The 25,207-nt window shown below is 40.1% G+C and overlaps 1 protein-coding gene across 8 annotated transcripts in view; it reads left to right on the top strand.

The window, feature by feature from the left end:
- Window positions 1–734: 734 nt before the first annotated feature.
- The window catches only part of LOC120080384 (uncharacterized), a 38,706-nt gene continuing 14,233 nt past the window's right edge, over window positions 735–25,207 (top strand). The window contains exons 1-4 of one of the 8 annotated variants that reach the window (XR_016530365.1): window positions 796–1,014; window positions 1,151–1,325; window positions 1,404–1,770; window positions 2,255–5,732. Coding sequence is in view for 1 of the 8 variants with exons in the window: in XM_090315061.1 (XP_090171187.1) it covers window positions 21,954–22,577 (624 nt within the window). In the remaining 7 variants the exon portion in view is untranslated. Of the gene's footprint in view, window positions 1,331–1,403; window positions 1,771–2,254; window positions 24,843–25,207 lie in introns of those variants that run through there. The other 7 variants (XR_016530367.1, XR_005482502.2, XR_016530363.1 and 4 more) reach the window with 7 other exon arrangements.

Here is a 25,207-nt window from a genome sequence, read left to right as displayed (position 1 = left end):
AATAAAAATCAAGACTTTTAAATCAAAGATAATAGATGGTTGTTAGGTGTATCAATTATTCTTAATTAAAGTAAAATTATCTTCCATAGCAATATAACCATATAAAAATAAAATAATATTTTATTTAATCAAAATTATTAGATAAAATTATTTTTTTTTAACAAAAAGTTTTTTAATCAAAATTAGATAAAATGATTTCTTTTAAAAAAACTGTTATTTTGTCGTTATGTGATGTAGAATTAGACAAAAATGTTTTTAAAAGAATGTCTTATTATTTAACATGAGCTAGAATTAGATAATATATATATATAATTTTGAATTTGTTATGAAATTACATCATATAATCGTATGATCAACAACGAAAAGAGATAAAGAGAAAAACAATAGTATTTCCCTTCCCTATAGCCTTTTTAGATAAGATAGAATGTTGTTATTATTATTATTATTATTTTCCATTTTTTATAATAAAACTAATTAAAGACACAAATCCCTAAAATCGTAATTAAAAGATCCCAACAAGTTATCCATACCAAAATAAAAAAAAAGGCAATAACATTAATTGTACATTATATACTTTATTTATTATTATTATTATTTAGATGCTAAAAATGTAACTTCCTCCTCTATGGTTAAATTATTTTTTAAAAATTAATATAACAAGCCACTACAAAGTCGTTAATATTATTTTGATAATTCATATTATCTCAAAAGCTTTCTAGTTCGTATAATTGAAGTTGTAAACAATGCAAATGGTAATCATAAAAGCATTTGGGGCCAACACAAAGAAAGAAGGAAAAAGGAAAAAATAAATTATGAATTATGATTTTAGAAAAAAGGAAAAAAAAATCATTTGGGAGATTCTTAGTTAAAAGCAATAAATAAAAAAGGAAAAAAAATGCTTCCTTCCATTCCAGTTCTCCCTTTTTCTTTTTATTTCTTCTTCCGTCCTGCCATCACCGCATCTGTGCACCATTTTCTCTTCCCTGTTCCCCTCTTCTCCAGGCTCCAAGATTGGTGAGTTCTAATTGTTTCTTCTCTGCATATCTTTTTTTGAGAACAGTATGTTGAGTTTGGATTTTATTTGAATCTCTCTATTTGTTTTTCTGAGTTAGGGTTTATAGGGTTTTGATGTTTGTTTGTGAGTTGTTAGTTTGAATTAGGTGAAATCGTTTGTATTGACGATGGCTGCTTCTTCGTCGTCTTTCAAACCCTGCCGCCTGCCTATCTCGGAGTTTCATCCATCAGACGAATCCCGGATGACCCTAACTGGGAGTCTGAAACTACGTTAGAGTTCGAGGACGACGATGAACCCTGGGAAGGTGAAAGTGAGGTCATCATTTTTATTTTAAATTCTGGGATTGGGATTTTTTGGGAATACTACTAATAATTAATAATGGGGGCAGGGGTTCGATATTCCTTCACTTCCTGATAATGGTATGTGTGGTGGACTTGAACGGGTTTCCAGACGCTGCCTATCTAGCGATTATCTTCGAGAATGTGCTGAAGTTGGCATCAAAGATTTCAACTCTCAGAATGTGTACTCCATCTCTCTAATCTAATCTTACAGATTTTGAAAGGGTACCGACTTTGAGTTTGTGGAGATTGAAAAGGCTTGCAGTCAGGTTGTGTGTGGTTGTATGTTCTATCTCACTCTCAAGGTTAGGCCTCAGGGGATGCCTTCTGATTACCCAACCACTTCCCTTCAGGCCAAAGTTCTGTACGGAATTGGGGAAAACAATATTACTACTGAATTCTGCAGATATACAACTGGTAATTATCATTGGTTTTCTATGTTATTTGATTAACCAATCCCTTTTACTACTTGTAAGCATCATTGGCCATTGAGACGTTAACCCCATAACTTGGATTTTTGATCTTCACCCACAAGGTGATATGACATATATATTATTAAACGCCTATATGTTAACTGTTTTCTTAGGTTTTAAATCTTTATTCTTCAACTTCAACACGCCCTTCCCTGTCTATCTCATACTCCTGGTATATATTAACTCATGTTCTCCTACCTAGTCTTCAAATTTATCTTTCCCATCATAAATTTGTTGGAAATATCTATCTACTATTGTTTGTGAATCTTTTGAACTTCTATCAAGGCCAAATAATAATAATAAAACTACAAGTGATCGATTGCACAAGCAGCCTCCTTCTCATGTTATTTTATTAACCAACCCCTTTATTACTTCTTTAGCATTGGTCATTGAGTTGTTCAACCCACAAATGTTCATTTATTTTTCAGAAGGAAAGTGACGCCTCTTGCTCTTCATCTTGCTGCGGCTGCTGCTGGTTTCTGATCCTCACTCACATGATGATGGCTTTATATAAGTATTCTCAGACTACTATGTTTAATATCTGACTTCTATGTTTAATGTTTTTTTATCGTTTAAATCTTCACTCTCGAAGCTGGCCTTGTTCTCTCACTTTTAAGCTTATAATAACGATCATGTAGCAAATGCTACACGATCGTGTAGCATTTGCTACAAGATTGCACAATAAGTTTGCTACACAATCACTGCAGAGAGTTTGTTGAAGGGCGGTTCAAGGCCTAGTTCAGTGGATGACTCTTATGCTAGTAGCCTTTTAACTTTTTATTTAAGGTGTTTTATCTGTTAGAAAAAAAAACGTGGAGGACAAATATGAAAAATGAGAGATATATTTTTCATTCAACTAAGCATGTCTGTATATAGGCTTACAAACATAACCATAGGAATGCCAATAGTTTAAAGCTATAAATATCATCAAATGCTCATAACTCACATAACTCCTATAACTCAAAAATCACTATTGGTTACAAAAAAGTAAAAGTCACTAAACCCAAAAGTCACACTAAATGCCACAAATAAAGTTTAATAATGACAAACTTTTCGACACCCCCTAAACTTGATTTGTTACACCAAGTAATCTCCTCGTGAAAATGTCCACCGCTTGGTCTTGTGACTTGATATATTTGACTTGTACTTCTTTCTTCGTAATACAATCCCGAATGTAGTGAAATCGTGTATCAATGTGCTTGCTCCTCCCATGAAATACCGGATTTTTGGGACCTTCCATTTGAAACTTTAACGCATTCACTAAGTTTCTTAGCCAAATTGCATGACATAGACATGAAGTTGCTGCGACGTACTCTGCCTCGGATGTTGATAATGTGACTATGGGTTGCTTTTTTGACATCCATGTGAATGCCATTTCACCAATAAAAAACACAAACCCTATAGTGCTCTTTCGATCATCCAAATCACTATAATCACTATCACAATGACCAATAATATCAAAATTTCCAGAAGAGACATAAGAAAGATCATACCTAATCGTCCCTTTGATGTAGCGAAGTATCTTTTTTCCATTTTGCAATGTGTTGTTGTTGGTTCCTCCATAAATCGACTAATAATTCCAACCGAATAAAGAATATCCGGTCTTGTACATGTCAAGTATCTCAAACTTTCAACAAAGCTTTTGAAATATGTAGAATTTACCTTCTCTTCTCAATCTTGCTTGGTAATTTTGACTCCACATTCCATCAGTATTCCAACTGGATTAACATCATTCTTATTGAACTTTTTGAGCACTTCTTTTAGGATATAAAAATCCCATCTTCAGCTTGTTTGACCTCGATCCCAAGATAGTAACTCATGAGACCAATGCCCGTCATTTCAAACTCCTATGCCATATCTCTTTTGAACTCATCAAACATGCTAGGATTGTTTCCGGTAACTACTAAATCATCAACATATAAACAAATGATTAATATGCTTTCACCTTGCATTTTGATGTAGAGGGCCTGCTCATAAGGACACTTCATATATTTCTTCTCTTGAAAGTACTTGTCAATCTTCGAATTCCATGCTCTTGGTGCTTGCTTTAAACCATAAAGTTCATTCTTCAATCGAAGCATATTATCTTCTTCACCTTTGACTTCATAATTTCAGACTCTTTGACTTACGACTCTTCATCGGAACTCACTGCCCATCTCTTAGCTGGTCTGGTCGAACCCTTTTTTGTTTGATGACAATCGGGAAGACCTTGCTAGCGAAGTAAGCAAGAACCCAATGGTTATTCCACATAGACCTCTTCCTCAAGAATTCCGTTAAAAAATGTTGATTTGACATCCATTTGATGTATCTTCCAATGATTATGGGCTGCCAAAGCAATAATCAAACAAATAGTTTCAAGGCGAACAATAGGGGCAAATACCTCATCATAGTCGATTCCATGTTGTTGGCTATACCCTTTCACCACTAGTCTCGCCTTGTGCCTCTCAACATCGCCATTGACTTTTCTCTTTGTCTTGTATACCCACTTCACTCCGATCGGTCTATGCCCTTTTGGAAGCTTGGTCAACTCCCATGTGTCATTTTTCTCCATCGCTCGAATTTCTTCATCCATTGCATCCTTCCATTTCTTGCTTGCGGTGGCTTCTTGGAAACTAATAGACTCACTATCACAAAAAAGACAATAGAGAATTATGTCATTTTGATTTTTATTTACCTCATTAAGTTCCTGTAGACTTTGAGTTCCTCTTGGGCAAATTTTGTTCTCCGAATTACTGGATGAACCTTTAGATGATGATCGATCGGTCGAATGAGATGGCACTATAATGGGCAAACCTTCACCCATTTCATCCATGGTCGGCTCATTTTCATCGTCTTCTTCAAAATATGGAAGGAAATCATACTCCTCCTCTTGTATATTCCAATTCCAAGAGGGTTTCTCATAAAAAACAACATCACGACTAATAATTACCTTCCCATTCAAAGGATTTTAAAGACGATAACCCTTTGAACTTGCATCATAGCCGATGAAGATGTGTTTCTCGCTTTGATCATCGAGGTTGGTCCTTTTTTCTTCCGACACATGAGCATATACAATACTTCCAAACACCTTGAAGTGACCAATCTCGGGCTTTCTTCTGTTCTATGCTTCTTGAGGCGTCTTGTCAAGCACACTTTTGGCTGGTGCTCGATTTTTCAAATAAATTGCACGAGCCCAAAATTTCCTCCGCATCTTCTTTGTCTTTAGCATGCTTCTTGCCATGTTCAAGATTGTCCAATTCTTCCTCTCCACCATGCCATTTTTTTGCGGTGTCCTTGGGACTGTTAACGGATGTCAGATGCCTTTTTCATCACAAAATTGTTTAAACTCATTTGATGTGAATTTACCACCTCGATCGGTTCTCATGGCCTTGATTATAAGGTTGCTTTCATTCTCCACACGTGTCTTAAATCTCTTGAAGATTTCAAATACTTCTGATTTTTCCTTCAAAAAGTACACCCATGTTTTTCAAATACTTCTGATTTTTCCACCATGGCCTCGACCACCATGACCTCTTCTACGTCCATGATTATTCTACTCCTTGATTTTGAGTTGGAGAAGTTGTTGAGGCCATGGTCATGGACGTGGAAGAGGTTGTGGACGTCCACGACTATTCTCCTCCTTGATTTTGACTCCATAGTCGTGGACGTGGAAGAGGTCGTGGTGGTCGAGGCCATGGTGGAACAGGTGAAGCCAATACCGATGTTTCTCAAAACTCGTCTGAATCCTCAAGAGGAAGAGGAGGTCGAGGTCGTGGAAGATGTGGTGGAAGGTCCGGGAGAGATAAATCTCAGGTAAAATGTCATAATTGTAACCAGTATGGACATTATGCGAATGAGTGTTACTCATCTCAAACAGAGTCGATTGATCGAAAGCATCAGGACCGATCAACCGCTAGCACATCAAAAGCTCATCAAAGGAAATCCAATTATGCAGAGAAGAATAGAACCTTATTTATGGTTTCAAAGGGAGAAGAAGAAAGTCAAGATAGTATGTGGTATCTTGACACAGGAGCCTCGAATCACATGTGTGGAAAATGCGAGATGTATGTGGAATTGAACGAGATGGAGAAAGGTAATATTGCCTTTGGAGATAATTCTTTGGCCGCCATCAAAGGAATAGATAAAATTCTCATTCGGTTAAAAAATAGAGAAAATCAATATATCACAAATGTTTATTACATTTCCAATGTAAAAAATAATATATTGAGTATAGGAAACTTGTTAGAGAAAGGTTTTGAAGTTCAAATGAAAAAAAATTGTTTGTATTTGAGGGATAATTATGAGAGACTTATTGCTAAAGTCTCCATGACCAAAAACCGAATGTTTCCTTTGAATATATGAAATGATGTTCCAAAATGCTTGAAGACGTGTTATGAATATCTCGCTTGGCTATGGCATCTACAGTTCGGGCACCTCAATTTTGGAAGTCTAGAAGATTTGTCGAAGAAGAAGATAGTGCAAGGTTTACCACACATTCACAAGCCAAACCAAGTGTGTGAAGGGTGTTTGCTTGGAAAACATCATTGAAGTAGTTTTCCAAAGGAGTCTATGACAAGGGCAAAGAAGCCTTTAGAACTCATCCATGCCGATGTGTGTGGAATGATCTAACCAGAGTCTCATGGTAAAAGTAAATATTTCCTTCTTTTTATTGAAGATTTTTCTAGAAAAACATGGGTGTACTTTTTGAAGGAAAAATCAGAAGTATTTGAAATCTTCAAGAGATTTAAGGTACGTGTGGAGAATGAAAGCAACCTTACAATTAAGGCCATGAGAACCGATTGAGGTGGTGAATTCACATCAAATGAGTTCAAACAATTTTGTGATGAAAAAGGCATCCGACGTTCGTTAACAGTCCCAAGGACACCGCAACTAATGGGTGGTGGAGAGGAAGAATCGGACAATCTTGAACATGGCAAGAAGCATGCTAAAGACAAAGAAGATGTTGAGGGAATTTTGGGCGGAGGCCGTAGCTTGTGCAGTTTATTTGGAAAATCGAGCACCAACCAAAAGTGTGCTTGACAAGATGCCTCAAGAAGCATAGAATAGAAGAAAGCCTCGAATTGGTCACTTCAAGGTGTTTGGGAGTATTGCATATGCTCATGTGTCGAAAGAAAAAAGGACCAAGCTCGATGATGCTTTAAAGTGATAACCTAAATGGTCTGTAGTATATGGATAAAGGAGGAATACCTTATCCTAGTGACACTACAAGTGTGGCTCGCTTTATAGGTGTTACAAACGTTGTAAAGTGCTACAAATGATCTGATCTTGATCATTTATGTATTAGACATGTGAGTGGAGATACTCTATACAAAGGAGTTTGCGTAAGACCAGATTACGAAATGTTTAGTCTCGTTATATAATGCCATTCGTGACAGAGACTTTAATTTTACTAGGATGACCATAGGTAACATGACCTTAATCTTGAGTGAGTTGTCAACTCTTGCCTATGAGGGCGGTTATTTGATTTGCATGGGTGCGAGTGGCCAGATTGTCGACTGAAACTTACCACTTTGGGGATTCGTCTGATTAGGGAGCTGAGAACTCAACTATACAAGATGGAATTCACTCCTTCCCCAAAGCAGGGTAAGTAGATAAATTACTCCTTTAAGGGCTAATTTCGGGGCTTGAACAATGCGGCGCCACATCTTCTCTTGGCTCGAAATGAGTTTAGTTATAGTGAGACTATGATGTATTGTTCATTAGAGGGATCAGTGGTACTTAAGGAGTTAGATGTAACTATAGGGGCAAAACGGTAGATTGGCCTAGCTGTACTTATGAGAGATTTGTGAAAGGTCGTCGTACTGTTGATTGGTTATATCTGATGGACACAGAAATATATCTGTGAAGAATGCAGCTGTTGGTCTTTAGTGAATGCTCGGCAGTTAACGGATAGTGGATATAATGATTAAAGAGTTTAGTCAATTATTCACATATCGTTGGAGCTTTTAGCTATAGGTCCATAAGATCCCATTGGTAGCTCATTATCGCTGGCCCAATGCAGCCTTTGTGGTAGTGTCGACTTCCTTTCGAGGGTTGGGGATCGAGTTTTACTCGATTGTCATCGAGGATTTTCCAATTCGTGTTGTTTACTGGTTTGCTCATTGCATTCGTGCTGATCAACGCGTTCGAGTTTGATCGAGGGAATACGTGAAGAAAATAAATCTTCAAAGGTATTGTCTTACTCGATCCTTTTGTATTTAACTTTGAAGTATGTTGTAATTTAGAACCGATTCATAACTGTCCTGTTTGATTGTAAATGTTCATGTTCTTTCACAATGGGATTTGCAACAATCTGCTTCCGCTTACTGGTTCTTTACATTTAGATTCCTTCAATTAGTATCAGAGCCAGGTTTTTCTGATATTCCAAATTAAATGGATGTATTGATTTATATTTACAGTCTTGGTGGGTTTTAAGCCTTTTACAATGCGTTTAAATGTTAGATATAGTTGTGGATGTGAATTGATGGATGTTTCAGAATGATTGCCTCTGTTTAAGCTTTCTTTTACATTTACTAAGTTAATTTGTAAGGGTCTCTGGTGACCAAAAATTAATTACCAAGTCGTCAAAGAGTTGATGACTAAAATTAGGTGAACGCAATATTGGATGCATGTCTTAAGGGTATGCGTTGATTATCATGCGTCGGTGGTCATGTGTTGGAATGAAACTATGCGTTAACGAATGTATGCGATGACCATGCGTTCCTGTCACAAGTTTTCTTACACTTACACCAAGTATAACGTGAATGCAAGTTTCTCGGATTCTGAGGTCGAACTCAGGGACTTGTAGCTAGACGTATGCAGTAATGTGTTTGCGGCGGTTGAATAAAAGAATGATGGAGGGTATAAGCTAACACTACTCCTACTCCTAACTAATAGACAATGCAATGAGAAGTATGAATGAGAGGTAAAGACACGACAACTGTTGACACGTAGTAAACGGATGGGAAAATAGATAAAATGTGAAGATGTCTTCATCGCAACCCTTAAGAGTGAACGCAAGGCAACCTCAACCAACACAAGCTATGCGATCATGCTACACACACTAGAGCCTAATTCTAGGACGCATGCGATTTGTATGCAAAAGGGTCGAGATGAACGCATACAGCCACCGTATCCTACTTCTTGGACGCAGCCATTGTCCTCTCCGTAGGGTGCATATGCTGTGTAATAACAAACGAAGCTTATTCCTAAGTTCCTCCTTCTTGCTTATGCAAAACCTAATCTAACTCTCTCGAGCATCGATTCTAACCTAGCTCTCTCAAGTCTTAGGTTCTTTCTTTTGACTTTCTCTCGAGTAGCTCTAAAGGTGTGATGGATGCATACATAAGACAAGATAACCACATAAACTTGGCTGGCGCAAGATTATTCCTATCTCTAGTGAATACATGCTTACATTGCTTAATGCGACCAACCACTTACCCTCCCGGGCAGTTGGTTGTCGCTGACTTTACTCATAGACAAGCATTGCATCTTCCTGTAGACAGGCGTTGCTATAGCTTCACACTAAGCAAATAAGGTTTTCTCACACACTCACGGAGCGCACACCTCCCGGTGGTTTGCTACATGTTTCATATCTCTAATCCATATGACTAAGTATGCGATACTCTAGCAATCTCACTAAGTGATGCAATGAAAGTTAAGGATGCTAAGTAAAGAAAGATGGAGGTGGAATCGAAGGAAACATAGAAATGCATTGAACACATAATGTATTAATTCCTTAATCCAAAATGTAATACAATACAATATAAGAAAAGAAGAGAAAAATGAAAAGACCAGCTGGAAGCAATGTCTTGCTTCCAGCGGATGTGTGTCAAGGCTGCTGCTGGTGCCATGGAAGAGCGGTGGAGCTTGATGGAAAAAGCGGCATGCGCAGCGAAAATGAGAATCGATTTTACTCTAATTTCCCAAATTAAATATGCAACCCAAATGAATTAATTAGGGTTATTTTGAAATAATACCTTTAAAGCTCCCGAAACTCATCTATCTCCGCTCGAACACGAACCAAACAACCGCTAGAGCTGATCTACTATCCTCTGGACTCAGAACAAGGTTGTGGGACCCGATGGATTAAAAACCCGAGAGAGAGAAAAAAAGATGGAAATAGTAGAATGAAATTTGGGTTGGGTTTGGATTTTTTTAGCCCAATTTTTACAAACTAATTTTCTAAAATTTCCAAAAGTCTTTAATAATCCAAAATGACAAACCCATATTTATAGAAAAGGGCTATGCAAAATTGCATGAAATAAAATCATAAAAACCCAACACCTAGAATCCACTATCTAAGTGGGCTTAATGTCTCCACTATGAGCCGACACCTAGCCCACTATTTTGTTAGTGGTATTATCCAACAAAAGTTTGGATTTTCTCACTAATTTTAGTCAAAGGGCAAAATAGTCATTTGGTCAAAGTCAAACTTTGACCAAAAAGTCAACATTTTGACTTTTTATGATTTTTTCCGTGTTGACTAATTTTGACCTCTCGAGCATGAATCTACTTTCATTTTCTCGAAATTCAAATCACATTTGAATATAAGGTTCGTTAAAGTTTGACTTTTAAAATTAAAAGTCAACTCTTTGACTTTTTACATCTTTGACCATTTCGATTATTTTCGAGCTTCTGAATATGAACGTATTCATATTCTTGTTATTTAAATCACATTTAAATATTAAAGCTGTAACACTAAACGAAAAAACCGACCACTATATCACATATGCTTGTCTGTTTCTCTCTCTTCACCTAATTCGAACAATTCGAATTATTCTATCATACCGCTCTAAGTTTATTCCATATGAGCTAGTAGGGGAACCTAATGGGCCTATAGATCATGGACTCTTTAGATGGAGCTAATCAACATTCGTTAACTCATGGGTCATTCCACTATAGTCCCATAGTTGCACTCCCCTCACTATAGATATATTTGTGTCTATATGATATAACCATGATTAGTAAGCTAATCCTTCACAGGTTGTTCGTAATCTCGACTGGGTCATAAAAACCGTTTTACCCCGAGACCACATCTTATTCCTTAAGTTCCACTGATCCTTTAATGAACAATTGGTTTAAGGTCCAACCTATAAATCGAACCCCTCTCGGGCCAATGAGAGGGTGGGCCCCTTGTTCAAGACATGGATTTAGTACGAAAGGGAATAACCTATCTACTATCCCTATAACGGGTAAGAGTGAATTTCGTCTTGCACCCTATGTTCTTAATTATCCACCTGATCTTACCCTTGAAATGGGAGGCTTATTGGGCCAGCGATAATGAGCTGCCCTCACCTATACAGATCTGAGGATAATTCCGAGTGAACAGGAGTTCATAGTTAGCTCAAGATTAAGATTAAGTTACTTAGGTCATCAATTAACGAAATATAGGACCATAAGAAAAACTATAGGACTTTTCCCATGCCATCTTCATGTCATTCTTTTCTTGACTCATTGAACTAACATTATATAAAACTTTGGTCTTAAAATTATTTGTCGATTCTTGTGAATTTTCTAGTTTTTGAAGATGTAGTGTGAATGCCTCTTGAATCTTCTTTTCCTTGCTTCTTGTAATTGGTCCTTTAAGTACATGCAATGGTTCAATGGTTGAAGTCATATCACTACCGCAAACTGAATGCGGCGACAAAGAAGGGTCATTTCCCTTTGCCTTTTATCGACCAGATGCTAGACCATCTAGCAGGAAATGATTACTACTACTTCTTGGATGGATATGCTGGCTACAACCAGATCATGATTGCTACTGAGGATCAAGAGAAAACCATATTCACCTGCCCTTACGAAACATTTTCGTTTCGACGCATGCCGTTCGACCTATGCAATGCGCCAAGCACATTCCAGAGGTGTATGATGACCATCTTTTCAGAGTATCTTGAAGATCCTGTAGAAATTTTCATGGACGACTTCTCGGTGTAGGGGCAATTATACGAAGTCTGTCTCAACAATCTAGAGAAGATACTGAAGAGATGTGAAGAGACGAATCTTGTGCTGAACTGGGAGAAATGCCACTTCATGGTGAAGGAAGGTATTATGCTTGGGCACAAAGTCTCCGAGGACGGGATAAAGGTGGACAAGGCGAAGATTGAGGTGATTGAAAAGCTTCCACCTCCAGCGAATGTGAAGTCTGTCAAAACCTCCTTAGGACATGCTGGCTTTTATCGACGTTTTGTGAAATACTTTTCAAAGATTGCACGACCATTGAGTGCGTTGCTGGAGGCAGAAAGAGCATTTGACTTTTATGATGTTCATTCTCGGTCACTCACTGGGCGTAAGCTTACCCCGTTTTCAAAGATTTTGTTTTTCCCCCCCACAGGTAGTAGTCAAATCCTCTGAAGATAGCTCTGCGTCTGCTCTGCCACTAAAGGACCAAAAGACTTGTAACCGTTTGCAAGGTGGTTACGGTTAATATTGTCCACATGTTGCTATTATTCATATAGGGACTAGGGTTTATGAGTTTTGGGACTTGTAAATCTAGTGTTGTAATGACTCTAAACATATTATGTTTCTAAGTTAATAAATTGTGGGTCTAAAGACGTCCCGTTGCATATGAATTATAATTGGTATCAGAGTTATTCCGCAAGAGTTATTAGGCAGTAAGTGTCAGCCCAAGGGTTGGTAACTACTGTAGTCATGCCTTTCTCTAGGCTAAGAAGGTGGTCTGGGGTGGGGTGTGACAGTTTGGTATCAGAGCATAAGTTTTTGGGACAATTGAGGAATTAGTTTATACCAGCTTGGTATCCAGTATAAGTTTCTGGGAAGGTTAAAGAGTTAGCTGGTACCAGTTTGGTATCAGAACAAAGGTTTACGTAAAACCCGGGAAAAGGTCGAGTGTAAAGTCTAAGTTGATACCAGCTTGGTATTAAAGGATGGGTTATACGTAAGTTTGGGAAAGATTTAAGCTAGCTTAGTACTAAAACATAAGACTTTGGGTGAAAGAGAGAGTTCATGCATTAGATTAATGTCCCATAGATAAGTCCCTAACATGTGTACTTAATAACTAGGAAAAGATGATGAGGAAAAGAGACAGACCGAGCAAGATGACTGAGAAGAGGAATATTGACCCTACCAGTGGAGGTCCTGAGGTCTCGTCAGACCCAGATCCGAAGGGGAAAAGAGTTAGAGACTCAGTAGAATAGGAGGCAACTTCTGAAAACGAGTTTAGTACACCAAAAGTAGGTGTACCTTCGACTGAAAGCAAACTGAAACGAAAGGACGACAAGGAGGTATTTGGGAATATTTTGAGAAATTTAGAAAGAGAGGGGGGTTACCGAAAGCAGGAGTAGTGAACCAGCCCCTGCCGTCAAAGGAGGAGTTGGCGGTGGCTTCACTGAGAATGGCCCTGGCCGTTTTGGTTCCTAAGGAGACTGTCCCAACAGACTCGAATGAGGGATCCATCAGGGCAGTTTTGGAGGTTGTAGAGGCGAAGAAGCAGCCGGGGACGACGGAAGAGAAGGAGAAGAGAAAAAGTAAAGAAAAATGGGCGGAAGAAGATGAAGTCGCCCGGCTGAAGAAGGAGAAGAAAGAAAAGAAGAGAAGTGAAAGAAAACAACGCAGGCGGGAAGAGAAACGCCTAAAGAAAGAGGAGGAAAGAAGGAAGACGGCGGAAAGTTTAGACGTCGTCGGAGAATCAACCACCGCAAGGGTGGAAGAGGGGATGTCAGCAACTACAAGCTTCATTGCCGCATACCAAATTAGTTGTGTCTGAAGACAGAGAAGACCTTGACATCACCCCTCTAATGAAGCGTCACAAGGATAATGCATCGCAAGGGTCCACAAGTGACCCAACATTCTTTCAACGCATAGCAGAGGAGAAGGAGAAAAGGAAAAGAGAATTAGAGGAGAAGAAAGAAAAAATGTCACGTGCGCGCCAAATCATCGTAGCAGGCGATTTGGCCAGAAAACTTCACAATGAGGAGTTTCACGTGACAATGCAAAGGTGGAAGAAGAAGAAAGAAGAAAGCTTGAGGATGAGCAGTACATTGCGCTCGCCTCGGAACAATTTGAAAGAGAAATGAGAGAAGAAGAAGAAGCATAGAAGAAGGAAAATAAGGAGAAGGAAGGACGCCACAAAGCAAATGTGCAGTGCGTCAGAGAGAGGAAGAGAAAAGAAGTGGAAGAATGGGAAAGGGAAAAAGAAGAGCAACGCAAGGTGAGAGAACTCACCTAAAGATAGAAAGCCCGCCTTGCGTCTACTCAAGAAAAGGGCAAAGCTAAAGTGGAGAGCAGCGAGCTTGCGTCGACCAGAAGGCGCCCAATAACTGAGAAAGAAAATGATGACTTATGAATGGAAATGGGATTCTTTCCTGCGTCTGTGCCACTACTGGATCTCATCACCAGCGTTGTGGTGGAACAAGTGTGGGAAACCTTCTGCCAATGCCCGGTAGTGAGGGCCTTCTACCACGGCTAGCTCCATCACACCAAAGATGCAGTGATCATCGAAGGGAGGTTAGTGTCGTTTAGCACAAAGGACATCAATGAACTCTATCAGTTGAAGAATCTCCTAGAAGCACCGGGTAACAAGTTGATTGATGATCCTGAAGAAGAGCATATGGAGGATGTGCTGAAAGTATTAATGCAACCGGGCACCAAGTGGACGGTGTCCCTAACAGGCACAAGAACCCTCGCCTCTAACCGGCTGCTACCAGAAGCGCGCCTTTGGGTCTACTTGGTGAAAAGGCGACTCATCCCAACAATGCATGAGAAAACAATTTCAAGGGATCTAGTTGTGGTCGTATATTGCATAGCGCGCGACATTCCAATCGATGTGGGCCAACTCATTGCAAAGAAGATTTGAGGTTTTATTGGCCATGTGAGAGGTCAGTACTTCTTCACATGGACAATTTCGAGCCTATGATTATCTGTAGGTGAGGGCATTGACGAAGAGCCCATGCCAGAAGTTCACAGCATCATCAACACGAAGATCCTGAGAATGCTTCTCAAGGATTCACCGCATTGCCCCGAGCTTCCACCGAAAAGGCCCCTCATTGATCTAAATGCGCCATAACCGCCAAGACCAAAGAAGCAGCGCCATAATGACAAAGGAAAGGAAATCGTCCAAGAAAGTTCACCGCAGAAGAAAACTAGTTTACCCTTAGACCCTTTGCCTTTATTCATTCGCCCACCAAGCCCTCCAAATGAACCATTTTGCCCTTTTCCCGAACAATTCACAAACCTCCTCCTTGCCGCTGACTCCAACCCCGCATCTTCAGCAGCGTCCCCCTGCCATCCATCTCCACCTCACCTTGCACTACCAACATCGCCGCATGTTGAGGACCAACACGGTTTGGGAGCAGGCCCTTCCGCTCAACCCCAAACTAATGCTGTTGAAACATCGACGACGCAACCGTCCACCGCATCCCTTGCTGCTGCATTAAAGAATATGCAGGTCTTCTTATCTCAAGAGCTACCTTCTTCCACCATGCATTAACGGAGTTGCGAGAGAGCAATGCAGAGTTGCGAGACAATAATGCAATGTTGCGACAGGCGATGGTCAATATTCAATGCAACATTTTATCATTCGCTTGAATCAACGACAGATGGCCGAGCGCAACCATGAGTACTTCAATTTTTTAACTGCATATCTACATGGTCCCATGGTGCCTCCACATCTACAGAAACCTCCACAACATCTTCCTCACCAAGAGTCCCCATCGCAACTCTAAATTTGGGGGTGTACCACCTTCTCCACAATTTTGCATTTTTTTTCGCGGCCATTCATTTTTTTATAGATAGCTATACCTTGTATTCTTTTGTATATGCTTACAATTCTATATAGTGATAATTATAATTCTTTGTATACTTAGACAAATTTTTATACAACTGATTATTCTTTCCTTATGTGTTGGCCTCTTTACTTTTATCATCCTTTGTCAATTTATTGTGGCAATTATTTTCTTTTCTTTTGCATTCTTTATTTGCGCTGCCATGATGAGCAGTATGCGTAACCTTAGCGAAATTTTTTTATACATTGCATTTTCTGCCTAACACTTAGATAATTCATCATAATAGCTCTACTTTACCTTCTCTATTACAAGACTCTGCTCAAACCTTCTTTTCAAAATTTTGACTAAGTGTTTTGTCTTTTCTGTCCAAAACAACGCAATGAGGACCTTGCGCATCTTTAAATTTGGGGTTGGGGAAGGTCTGAGCAGATGTGATCAAGCGGATGTGGTTATATCAGGCAAATGCGGTCATCATCATTGTCAAAAAAAAAAAAAAAAACTCTGCTGTCAGTGCAAGGGAAAATACCAACCTAATAAGAGTTGAGTCGTGAAAGGAACCTGCTCGTAGGTTGATGTTCGCATGACACCCATGGGATCAAGCCAAAATGAAGTTAGTTTACCAAGATCGACGCAATACAAAAAAAAAAAAAAGAAAGAAAATAAGAATAAAAGAGACAACTCCACTAACCAGCAAAAGTAAAACTTGGCTGAGGATTAAGAGTTGAAGTTGAGTTTGGTACACAATCGTAGTTGAATGCTCGCATGACACTGTTACGCGTATTTTTTAGCATGATGCAAGTCCATGCCATAAGCTTGATGACATAGATTTTATGCGATGATATGTGATACTACTTCTAGATATGCGTTATTAATGAATGTTTTTGTAGTATACTGTGTATTGTCACAAGTTTCCTTACGTTGAAACCAAGTATAATTTCACTGCAAGTTTCTCGGTGTGATCCGAGGTCGAGCACAGGGACTGTTTGATGTTATTGCATTATGTTTGTGATGTATGCGACCAGGGGTTTTTCAATTTATAAAAGAGTTTGTGTACAAGTAATTAAACATGCGATAAAGTAAAGTAAAGCGGTAAAAATGCGATAATAACATAAATTGCGTTAAAGTAAATTGCGATAAAGTAAATCTAAGCTAAGTTGATACAAGATACTGAGGTCAAGGCTGGCTATGAAGATTATATGAAGATCGTGTAATGCGGTGACAAGTCTTATGTGTGAAGCAGAAACAGAGAAGATGATTTCTCTTTGACATATTCCCCGTTCTCTCACATCTGTCACATTGCACAACATGGGCTTGGGCATCCTTGAATAGTGTTGGTTAGAAATAGCCACACTGTAGAACCTTTGCGGCATTCCGCTGCCCCCCAATGTGTCCTTCGTAAGGGGACTCGTGACACATCTCCAGAATTTGCTTGACTTCGTGCTTAGGAACGCATCGATGTAATATATGATCAGGACCAAGTCGATATAGGAATGGGTCGTCCCAGAAATAAAATTTGACATCATGTCTTAGCTTCTTCTTCTGCTGGTAAGTATAGTCATCTGGTATTTGACCACAAACAATGAAATTCACGATGTCCGCATACCAGGGAACATTAATGCCTACTACCATCAGCAGCTCATCGGGGAATCTTTCTTTAATATCTTTTTCTTTACCTTGAACCTCGCAATTCTCCAATCTTGACAAATGATCCGCGACTTGGTTCTCGGTGCCCTTTCGATCTTTGATCTCTAGGTCAAACTCTTGCAGTAGCAACACCCACTGTATAAGCCTTGGTTTTGCATCCTTCTTTGTCATCAAATACCTAATCGCAGAGTAATCCATTTACACCACAACGTTTGTTGCGATTAAGTATTATCAGAATTTTTCCAGAGAAAATACCACTGCGAGCATTTCCTTCTCTGTGATTGTATAGTTCTCCTGCGCATCATTCAATGTTTTACTCGCATAATAAATAGGATGCAATACCTTGTCCTTGCGCTGACTTAATACTGCACTCACAGCATATCCGCTCGCGTCACACATCAATGCAAATGGTTGTTGTAAAGTGATTTGTATGTATGATATTTAATGCTTATGATGATGCGATACTACTACTATTTATGCGTTAATTAGAGTTCTCAAGTAATACGCCCTGTGTTGTCACAAGTTTCCTTACGATGGAACCAAGTGTAATTCCACCGCAAGTTTCTCGGTGTGATCCGAGGTCAAACATGGGGAAGTGGTGCCGGTTATTGTGGTATGTTCATGGTATATGCGACCGGGTTTTTCAATTCTTTATAAAAGTGTGTACTGTATGTAAATTACAGTAAAATAAAGGAAAGCAGTAAGATGCAATAAAACATGAAAATACAATAAACCTAAAATAAATGTTACAAGATACAGGGTTTATGTGCAAGATTCAAGGATTAAGGCTGGTTGTGAAGGTTGTGCAAAGACGTGGAATGCGACGACAAGTCTTGTGAACAGATTAGAAAGAGAATGACAAGTATTACAAACAACGCAAGTTCTTAATCGAATTGAAGGTACAAATACTATTCCGCTCTTCTCTTGGCATACACCTTTCAGTGATCGGTCGTGTTTCCCACATGTCTGTGGTAAAACAGAGTCTAACGTAATGAATGCAAGGTTTCTTCCATGTTTAGAAGTACTGCTTGCTTTAGTTAATGCACTCTTCTGACCTTCTCTCGATAGAGCAGAATGACATCTTCACTTCTGCTCTCATAGGTGAAGATGTCGTCTAGCATGCTTTAGCTAAACGTATTTGATAACTTGAATACATATTAAGATCTTGGTGATTCATATTGAGCATCAAGAGATTAAGAAAACATCATGGAGAAAGTGACTAATGGGTGAACAGAAATAGACAGAGAATGGTAAATGAAATCTATCGAAACATTTAATATTTCTACTAAGTGTTTGATACATGATGTGTGAATGTAGAGATAAAGAAAACATGGAATACAGTGAAAGGGAGATAGAACAGATACAATCAGGTGCCAATGTCTTAGCACAAATTCAATGGAGATCTGCTTGCCAGATAGGATGGTTTTTATGGCAGGAAGAGCTTCCCTCTCAGGCTTGCTCCACCAGTAGCAGGGGTCTCTGCACAGCGCTTCGATTGAGTATACAGCTGGTCGGATATAATATTTACCTCTCGGCCTTATCTTTTTCTCTTCCCGGTTTTCTTCTTTTCAGCATTCAGCTCAGCCTTTTTCTCTTGAAAATCTTACAACACTTAGCTTAGTATCAAATAGCATAATTTTCTCTGAATTCGTTGGGGTATTTATAGGAACAGATCCTTTGACTATAGCCATATGGTCCCCACTTGATGGTTATGGTAATTCTGCAGATGGACGGATATTATTCCTTATGTTTTGCAATCAGACCATCAATTCTGCACAACCGTTAGTTGTACATGTGTCTCAATCCTCTTCTTTCGCGTTGCTCAGTTGCATCTTTCGATCGTAGGTTTGCATGCGGTGTTTGTTTTTATTACTGCATGCGGTCGAAGCATAGCTCTGGACGGACTAACGCATTGCGCCGTTACTTCGGTAATTTTCTCTTCAAGGTTGATCAATGGGCGCAATGTGATAGAGATATGTTGATTAGTTTCTCATGAGCCTTGAGCACAAGTGGTGACTTGGTCTCCTGCAAAACAGAGTAAAGTTTGGCTTGTCTTCCATCTTTTTTGTGTTACTTGGTGTAATTGCAAACATTTATAATTAATTCCACCAGAATGAGTGTAGTGATGAGCGCATCTTTCAATGTATTGAATGCTTTGGTACACGCATCATCAAAATTATATTCTCGATCAACTTCAAGGAGCGCACTTAGGGGCCTTGCGATCTGGGAGAAGTTTCGAATAAATCTTCTATAAAACCCAGCGTGTCCCAGAAAGCTCCTAAGTGTTTTCACGTTCACTGGTAGGGGTAACTTGGAAATTGCGTCAATTTTTGCCTGATCAACTTCCAATCCCACTTTAGAGATTTTGTGACCCAGAACTATTCCTTCTTCCACCATAAAGTGACATTTTTCCCAGTTCAAAACAAGATTTATTGCTACGCATCACTTCAAGACCTTTTCAAGGTTAGATAGACAGGAGTCGTAATTATTGCGAAAGACTGAAAAATCATCCATGAATACCTCGACTGACTCCTCCAAGTAATCTAAGAATATTGCCATCATGCATCGTTGGAAAGTGGACTGACGCATTGCAGAGTCCAAATGGCATGCATCGAAATGCAAACGTACCAAATGGGCACATGAATGTTGTCTTATCCTAATCTTCCAGCGCAATTGCTATTTGATTGTACCCTAAATAGCCATCAAGAAAACAGAAAAATTCATTCCCCGCAAGTCTATCTAGCATGTGATCAATGAACGGGAGTAGAAAGTGGTCCTTTTTAGTGGCCAAATTTAACATGCGATAATCCATGCAAATTCTCCACCCCGTAGTTGTTCTTGTGGGAATTAATTCATTCTTGTCATTAGTGACAACTGTCATCCCCCCTTTCTTTGGAACACACTGCACTGGGCTCACTCAGCTGCTATCAGATATTGGGTAGATGACTCCTGCATCCAGCCACATCACTATTTCCTTCTTTACGACCTCCCTCATAGTCGGGTTCAAGCGGCGTTGCCTTTCTATCGATCCTTTCTTTCCTTCTTCCAGACGAATCTTGTGCATACAATACGAGGGACTGATTCCTCGAATGTCTGCCGAGGTCCATCCTAAGGCCTTTGCGTTATTTCTTAGGATCTGTATGAGCACATCTTCTTTCTCCTTACTCAGCAATGTGGAAATGATAACTAGTAGCATGTTGTTACTCCTAAGTAAGCATACTTAAGGTGCACGACAACGGCTTTAACACTAGCACAGGTGGCTCTTCCAAAGATGGCTTAATGTGTTGTGAGGTCCGTTCAGATAACTTGAGCGGTTCAAAATTTGATTCAGTATGAATCGCGGCGCAGTCCTCCTCCAATATTGCGCAGATTCCAAGATCTTCTTCCTCCAGCTCCTTCAGGGGTTCGTGCCAATGTTCTTCTCGCAGTTCCTTAATATATGGGCAGTTTTCTATGTCACCTGGGTACTTCAACGCATTGTACACGTTGAATTTAACTTCCTGATTGTCGACCCCGATGGTCAATTCCCCTTTTTGCACATCGATCAGTGCTCGCCCTGTTGCGAGAAATGGGCGACCCAAGATGATAGGGACTTCTCTATCAGATTCGTAATCCAATATGAAAAAATCTGCCGGAAAGATAAACTTGACCACTTGCACGAATACATCCTCTATCTTGCCCACAGGATGCTTAATTGATCTATCGGCCAACTGTAATGTGATCGTAGTTGGTCTTGTGTTGTCGACATCCAGCTTCTTAAAAATTGACAAGAGCATTAGATTTATGCTTGCCCCTAAATCGCACAGCGTGTTCCCGACCATCTTCCTCTTATCGTGCAGGGCAATGTAAAACTCCCAGGGTCTTGCATTTTTGTGGGGATATTGTTTTGAAATAGTGTGCTGCATTCATATGTTAGCGCAACTATTTCATTTTCCCCGATCTTTCTTTTATTTGCAAGGATATCCTTGAGAAATTTTACATAACTCGACATCTGCTCTAGTGCTTCTATTAAAGGGATGTTAATGTGTAGCTGTCAGATAACATCCAAGAACCTCTGAAATTGCTTACTATCGTCTTTCTTCTTCAGCCTAGACGGGAAAGGTGGAGGATCCCGCCTTACTTCTTGTTGTGTTTGTTGTCTGTTTAGGTCCTGTTCTTGCTATGTTTCATTATCTGGAGGTTACATTGATTGAGAATTCACGTCTTGAGGAGCTTTATCTTTTGTAGGTGAACTTGCTTCTGAACTGGTACTTTTCCACTATGTTGAGGTAGTGTTACGTTAGTAGAAATACCGTGCGCCTGATCCTCCAGAAATGCATTTAGTTAAGGGGTGTCCTGCGGGGATGCATGCGTTGTTGCCCGTCCTCTGCAAAGAGGCATTTACATTGATGAACTCATTGCGTTAAATCTTTACCTTGCGTCCATTTGAATAAAACATTAAAGAAAATTATTTTTGCAAAATTGAGAAGTCCAATCGTTTCATATTCCAATGAAATGATGAGTATGCAAACGAAAGGACGTTTACTCTGAAACCTCATAAATGAGGGGAGTTCAAATGACGGGTGTTTTAAGTGTCTCGAGGCCTACCACCGCAAAAATAGTGTTAGGCCCACTAAGGCCCAACCTATAAAAGGGAACTTCCCCCATCTGTGAGCACACTTTACCTTTTTTGCAATCTGAAAACCCTAGCACCCTGCATACAGAGCTTTCTTCTTCCCCGAAACCTTAGCGACCTATCCAGTTTTCTTTCACCTAAGCATCCATGGCCAACCAAACCTCCCAACCCTCTGCTTCACCCTCAACACCTTCCACTAAAAGAGAAAAGAAGAGACGAGATGACAAGGAGGTATTCGGAAACATTCTGAGTAACTTGGAGGAAGGAGGAAGATTGCCTGAGGCAGGGGTTGTAAACCAACCATTGTTTACGGAGGAGGTGACAGTGGCGGTGATCGAAGAAGTGGTGGTGACGAAGGAAGTGGTAGAAGAGGAGACAAGAAGAGGCACTCTGACATTAGAGGATCCTGAGGAGATTGCAAATGCAGAAACCTATGATGGACCCTCCAGAGTTGCAGTGGAGGGAGTTACGGCGGTGAAGCAACCAGAGGTGGTTGAGGTGAAAAAGAAGAAAAAGAAGAGCAAAGGAAAAAAGGTTGAAGAAGGCGAGCCCTCTCATCATCGCAAGCAGAAAAATAATAAAGAAAAGAAGGATGAAAAAGACGAGGAGACCAAGAAGAAGAGGAGGAAGGAAAAAGAAGAAAGGAAAGGGTGGAGGCGTGAGGAAAGGCGTCTGAGGAAGGAAGAAGAAAAGAAGAAGAGGGCTACAAGCCCAGAGATGGATGGAGAATCCACCTCCGTGAAGGAGGAGAGGGGGAACCAGCGTAACTAAGGGAACCGACGCAACCTGAAACAATGCAGTTGGTTGCGACCGATGAAGGCGAAGAAGGAGAAGATACCCCCCTGATGTGGTGTCGCAAGGAGAATGCGCCGCAAGGGTCTACCATTGACCCTTCAATTTTGATCAACGCATTAGAAGAGGAAAGGAGGAGAAAGGAAGAGGAAGAGAGGTAGGAAAAAATGGCACGGGCCTACCTCATCATCACAGAAGGTGACCAAAGGAGAAGATTGCATGATGAGGAGGTGCACCGCAATAATGAAAAATCGAGAGTTGAAGAAATAAGGTGGCTCGAAGAGGAACAACAACTTTTGTTGGCCTCCGAGCAGTTTGTAGAAGAGTTTGAAAGAGAAGTAAGGGAAGAGAAAGAAGAACAAAAGAAAAAGAAGGCAGAAGAAGAGAGGAGAATGAGAGAAGAGAAGGAAAGGAAGCGTAAAGCCAACATGCAGTGCTTGAAAAAGAAGAAGGGTAAAGAACTCAATGAAAGCGAGAAGGAGGAACAATGCAAAGAGTGGGAAAAGAAGCAGAGACAAGCAGTCCGTCTTGCATTGACCAAAGATAAGGGTAAAGCAATTGCGGAGAGTAGCGAGCCCGCGTTGGCAAAGAGGCATCCATAAAAGAGAATAGAAAATGATGACATGTTGATAGAGATGGGCTTCTTCCCTGCGCCAACGCCACTACCGGACCTTGTCACGAGCGTGATGGTGGAACATGGTTGGGACACGTTTTTTCAGTGCCCAGCCATTGTGGTTCCAGGGGTAGTGAGGGACTTCTACCGTGGACGGTTACATGGCACCAAGGATGTGGTGACCATAAAAGGGGAGATGGTGTCCTTTAGCGCAAGGGACATCAATGAGCTATACCAGATGAAGGATAACCCGGATGCACTAGGCAACAAAATCATTGATGATCCCACTGAACAGCAAATGGAAGATGTGCTGCGAGTCTTAATGCAACTGGGCACGAAGTGGACAGTTTATTTGAAAGGCATCTGCACCCTGGCGTCCAAATCATTGCTCCCAGAGGGAAGGCTTTTGGTTTATTTGGTCAAGAAGCGGCTGATCCCAACAATGCATGACAAAATAGTATCGAGGGATCGAGTCATGGCCGCATACTGCATTGCGCATGGCATTCCAACCGATGTACGGCAGTTGATCGCAAGACAGCTCAGAGCATTGGTGAGGCACATTAGAGGACAATACTTCTTTCCATGGACTATCTCAAGTTTGTGCCTGTCAATGGGCGTAAGCATTGATGAAGAGCCCATGCACAAAGTCCACGGCCTCATCAATATCAAAATCCTGAGGTTCCTCCTCAAAGACTCCCCACATTGCCAGAGCTACCTTTAAAGAGGCCCGCAATAGATCTCAATGCGCCGCAAGAACCCAGACCAAAGGACAACGCAGAGATGATAAAGGAAAAGAAAAGGTCCAGGAATTACCATCGCAAGAAACAGAACCTTTGGACCCTTTACCCTTAGTAATCCCCCTCCAAGCCCTTTGAGCCCACCTGCACAACCTTCTTCTCCACTTCATGAGCACCTTACAAGCCTTCTCCTCGCCCCAAATTCTCTAATTGCATACCCAACAGCCTCACCCTCACCTTCAGCATCATCACTGCAACATTCCCTTCCACCACCGCATGTTGATGACCCATACGATTTGGGTGAAGGCACTTCTGCCCAACCCCAAAATGTTGCTGGCGAGACGTCGCAGGCACCACCCACTTTCACCTCCTTAGCTGTTGAGTTAGCAAAAATGTTGTCCCTCTTCTCCAAACAACAAAAACTCTTTTGCTCAGTAACAAGCCTTCTTCAACCAGAGATTTGATGTGGTAATGGAGCAAGTCGACGATATACAGTGCAATGCTGCCACGACAAGAGAGGTATTGATTAATATTCAACACAATATTTATAAGGTCCATCGACACCAAAAACAGCTTGGGAGCGCAACCATGAGTACTTTAATTTTCTAACAGCATATCTTCATGGTCCCATACTGCCTCTGCATCTCAGGCAGCATCTGGTTTTCAAAGAGACTCCACCCGTACCGCATCAGAATCCTCCTCCAAACCCTCTGGCTCCTCAACAATAATCTTTAGATTTTTATGCGGCCATTCTGTATTTTTATTCAATTCATTATTTTTTCTAAATTAATCTAAATTCTTTGATTCTTTGTATAGGTCAACAATTTTTGTATTGCGTTAATTTTTAATTATTTGTATATTTAGTTAATATTCAATACAATTTAGTACATATTTCCTCTATTTGCCTGTGCCTTTTTCTTTATCATCCTTTGTCCATATTTACGATGTTCTTGATCTTTTATTTTTGCGTTCTTCATTGCGTTGCCATGATGTATAATATGTTTATATTTAGAAACATTTCCCACACTTTGTAATTTCTGACTAACACTTAGTTAATTTTTAGCTTTAGCAGTACTTTACCTTTTATCTTTCAAAGTTCTGCTCAAACCTTCTTTTTGAAATTTTTTTCTTCGTGTTTGTCTAGTCTATCCAAACAATGTAATGAAGACCTTGCGCATCTCTAAATTTAGGGGTGGGGAAGGTCTGAGCAGATGGGATCAAGAATATGTGGTCTTTAAGAAAATGCGTTTGTTTTCTGT

Source organism: Benincasa hispida, chromosome 6 (assembly GCF_027475165.1).
Source record: "Benincasa hispida cultivar pf3 chromosome 6, pf3_genome.v1.1, whole genome shotgun sequence".
NCBI classification, from domain to species: Eukaryota; Viridiplantae; Streptophyta; class Magnoliopsida; order Cucurbitales; family Cucurbitaceae; genus Benincasa; species Benincasa hispida.
Note: the sequence above shows the minus strand (reverse complement) of the source record. Positions and strands in the feature narration are given on the sequence as shown.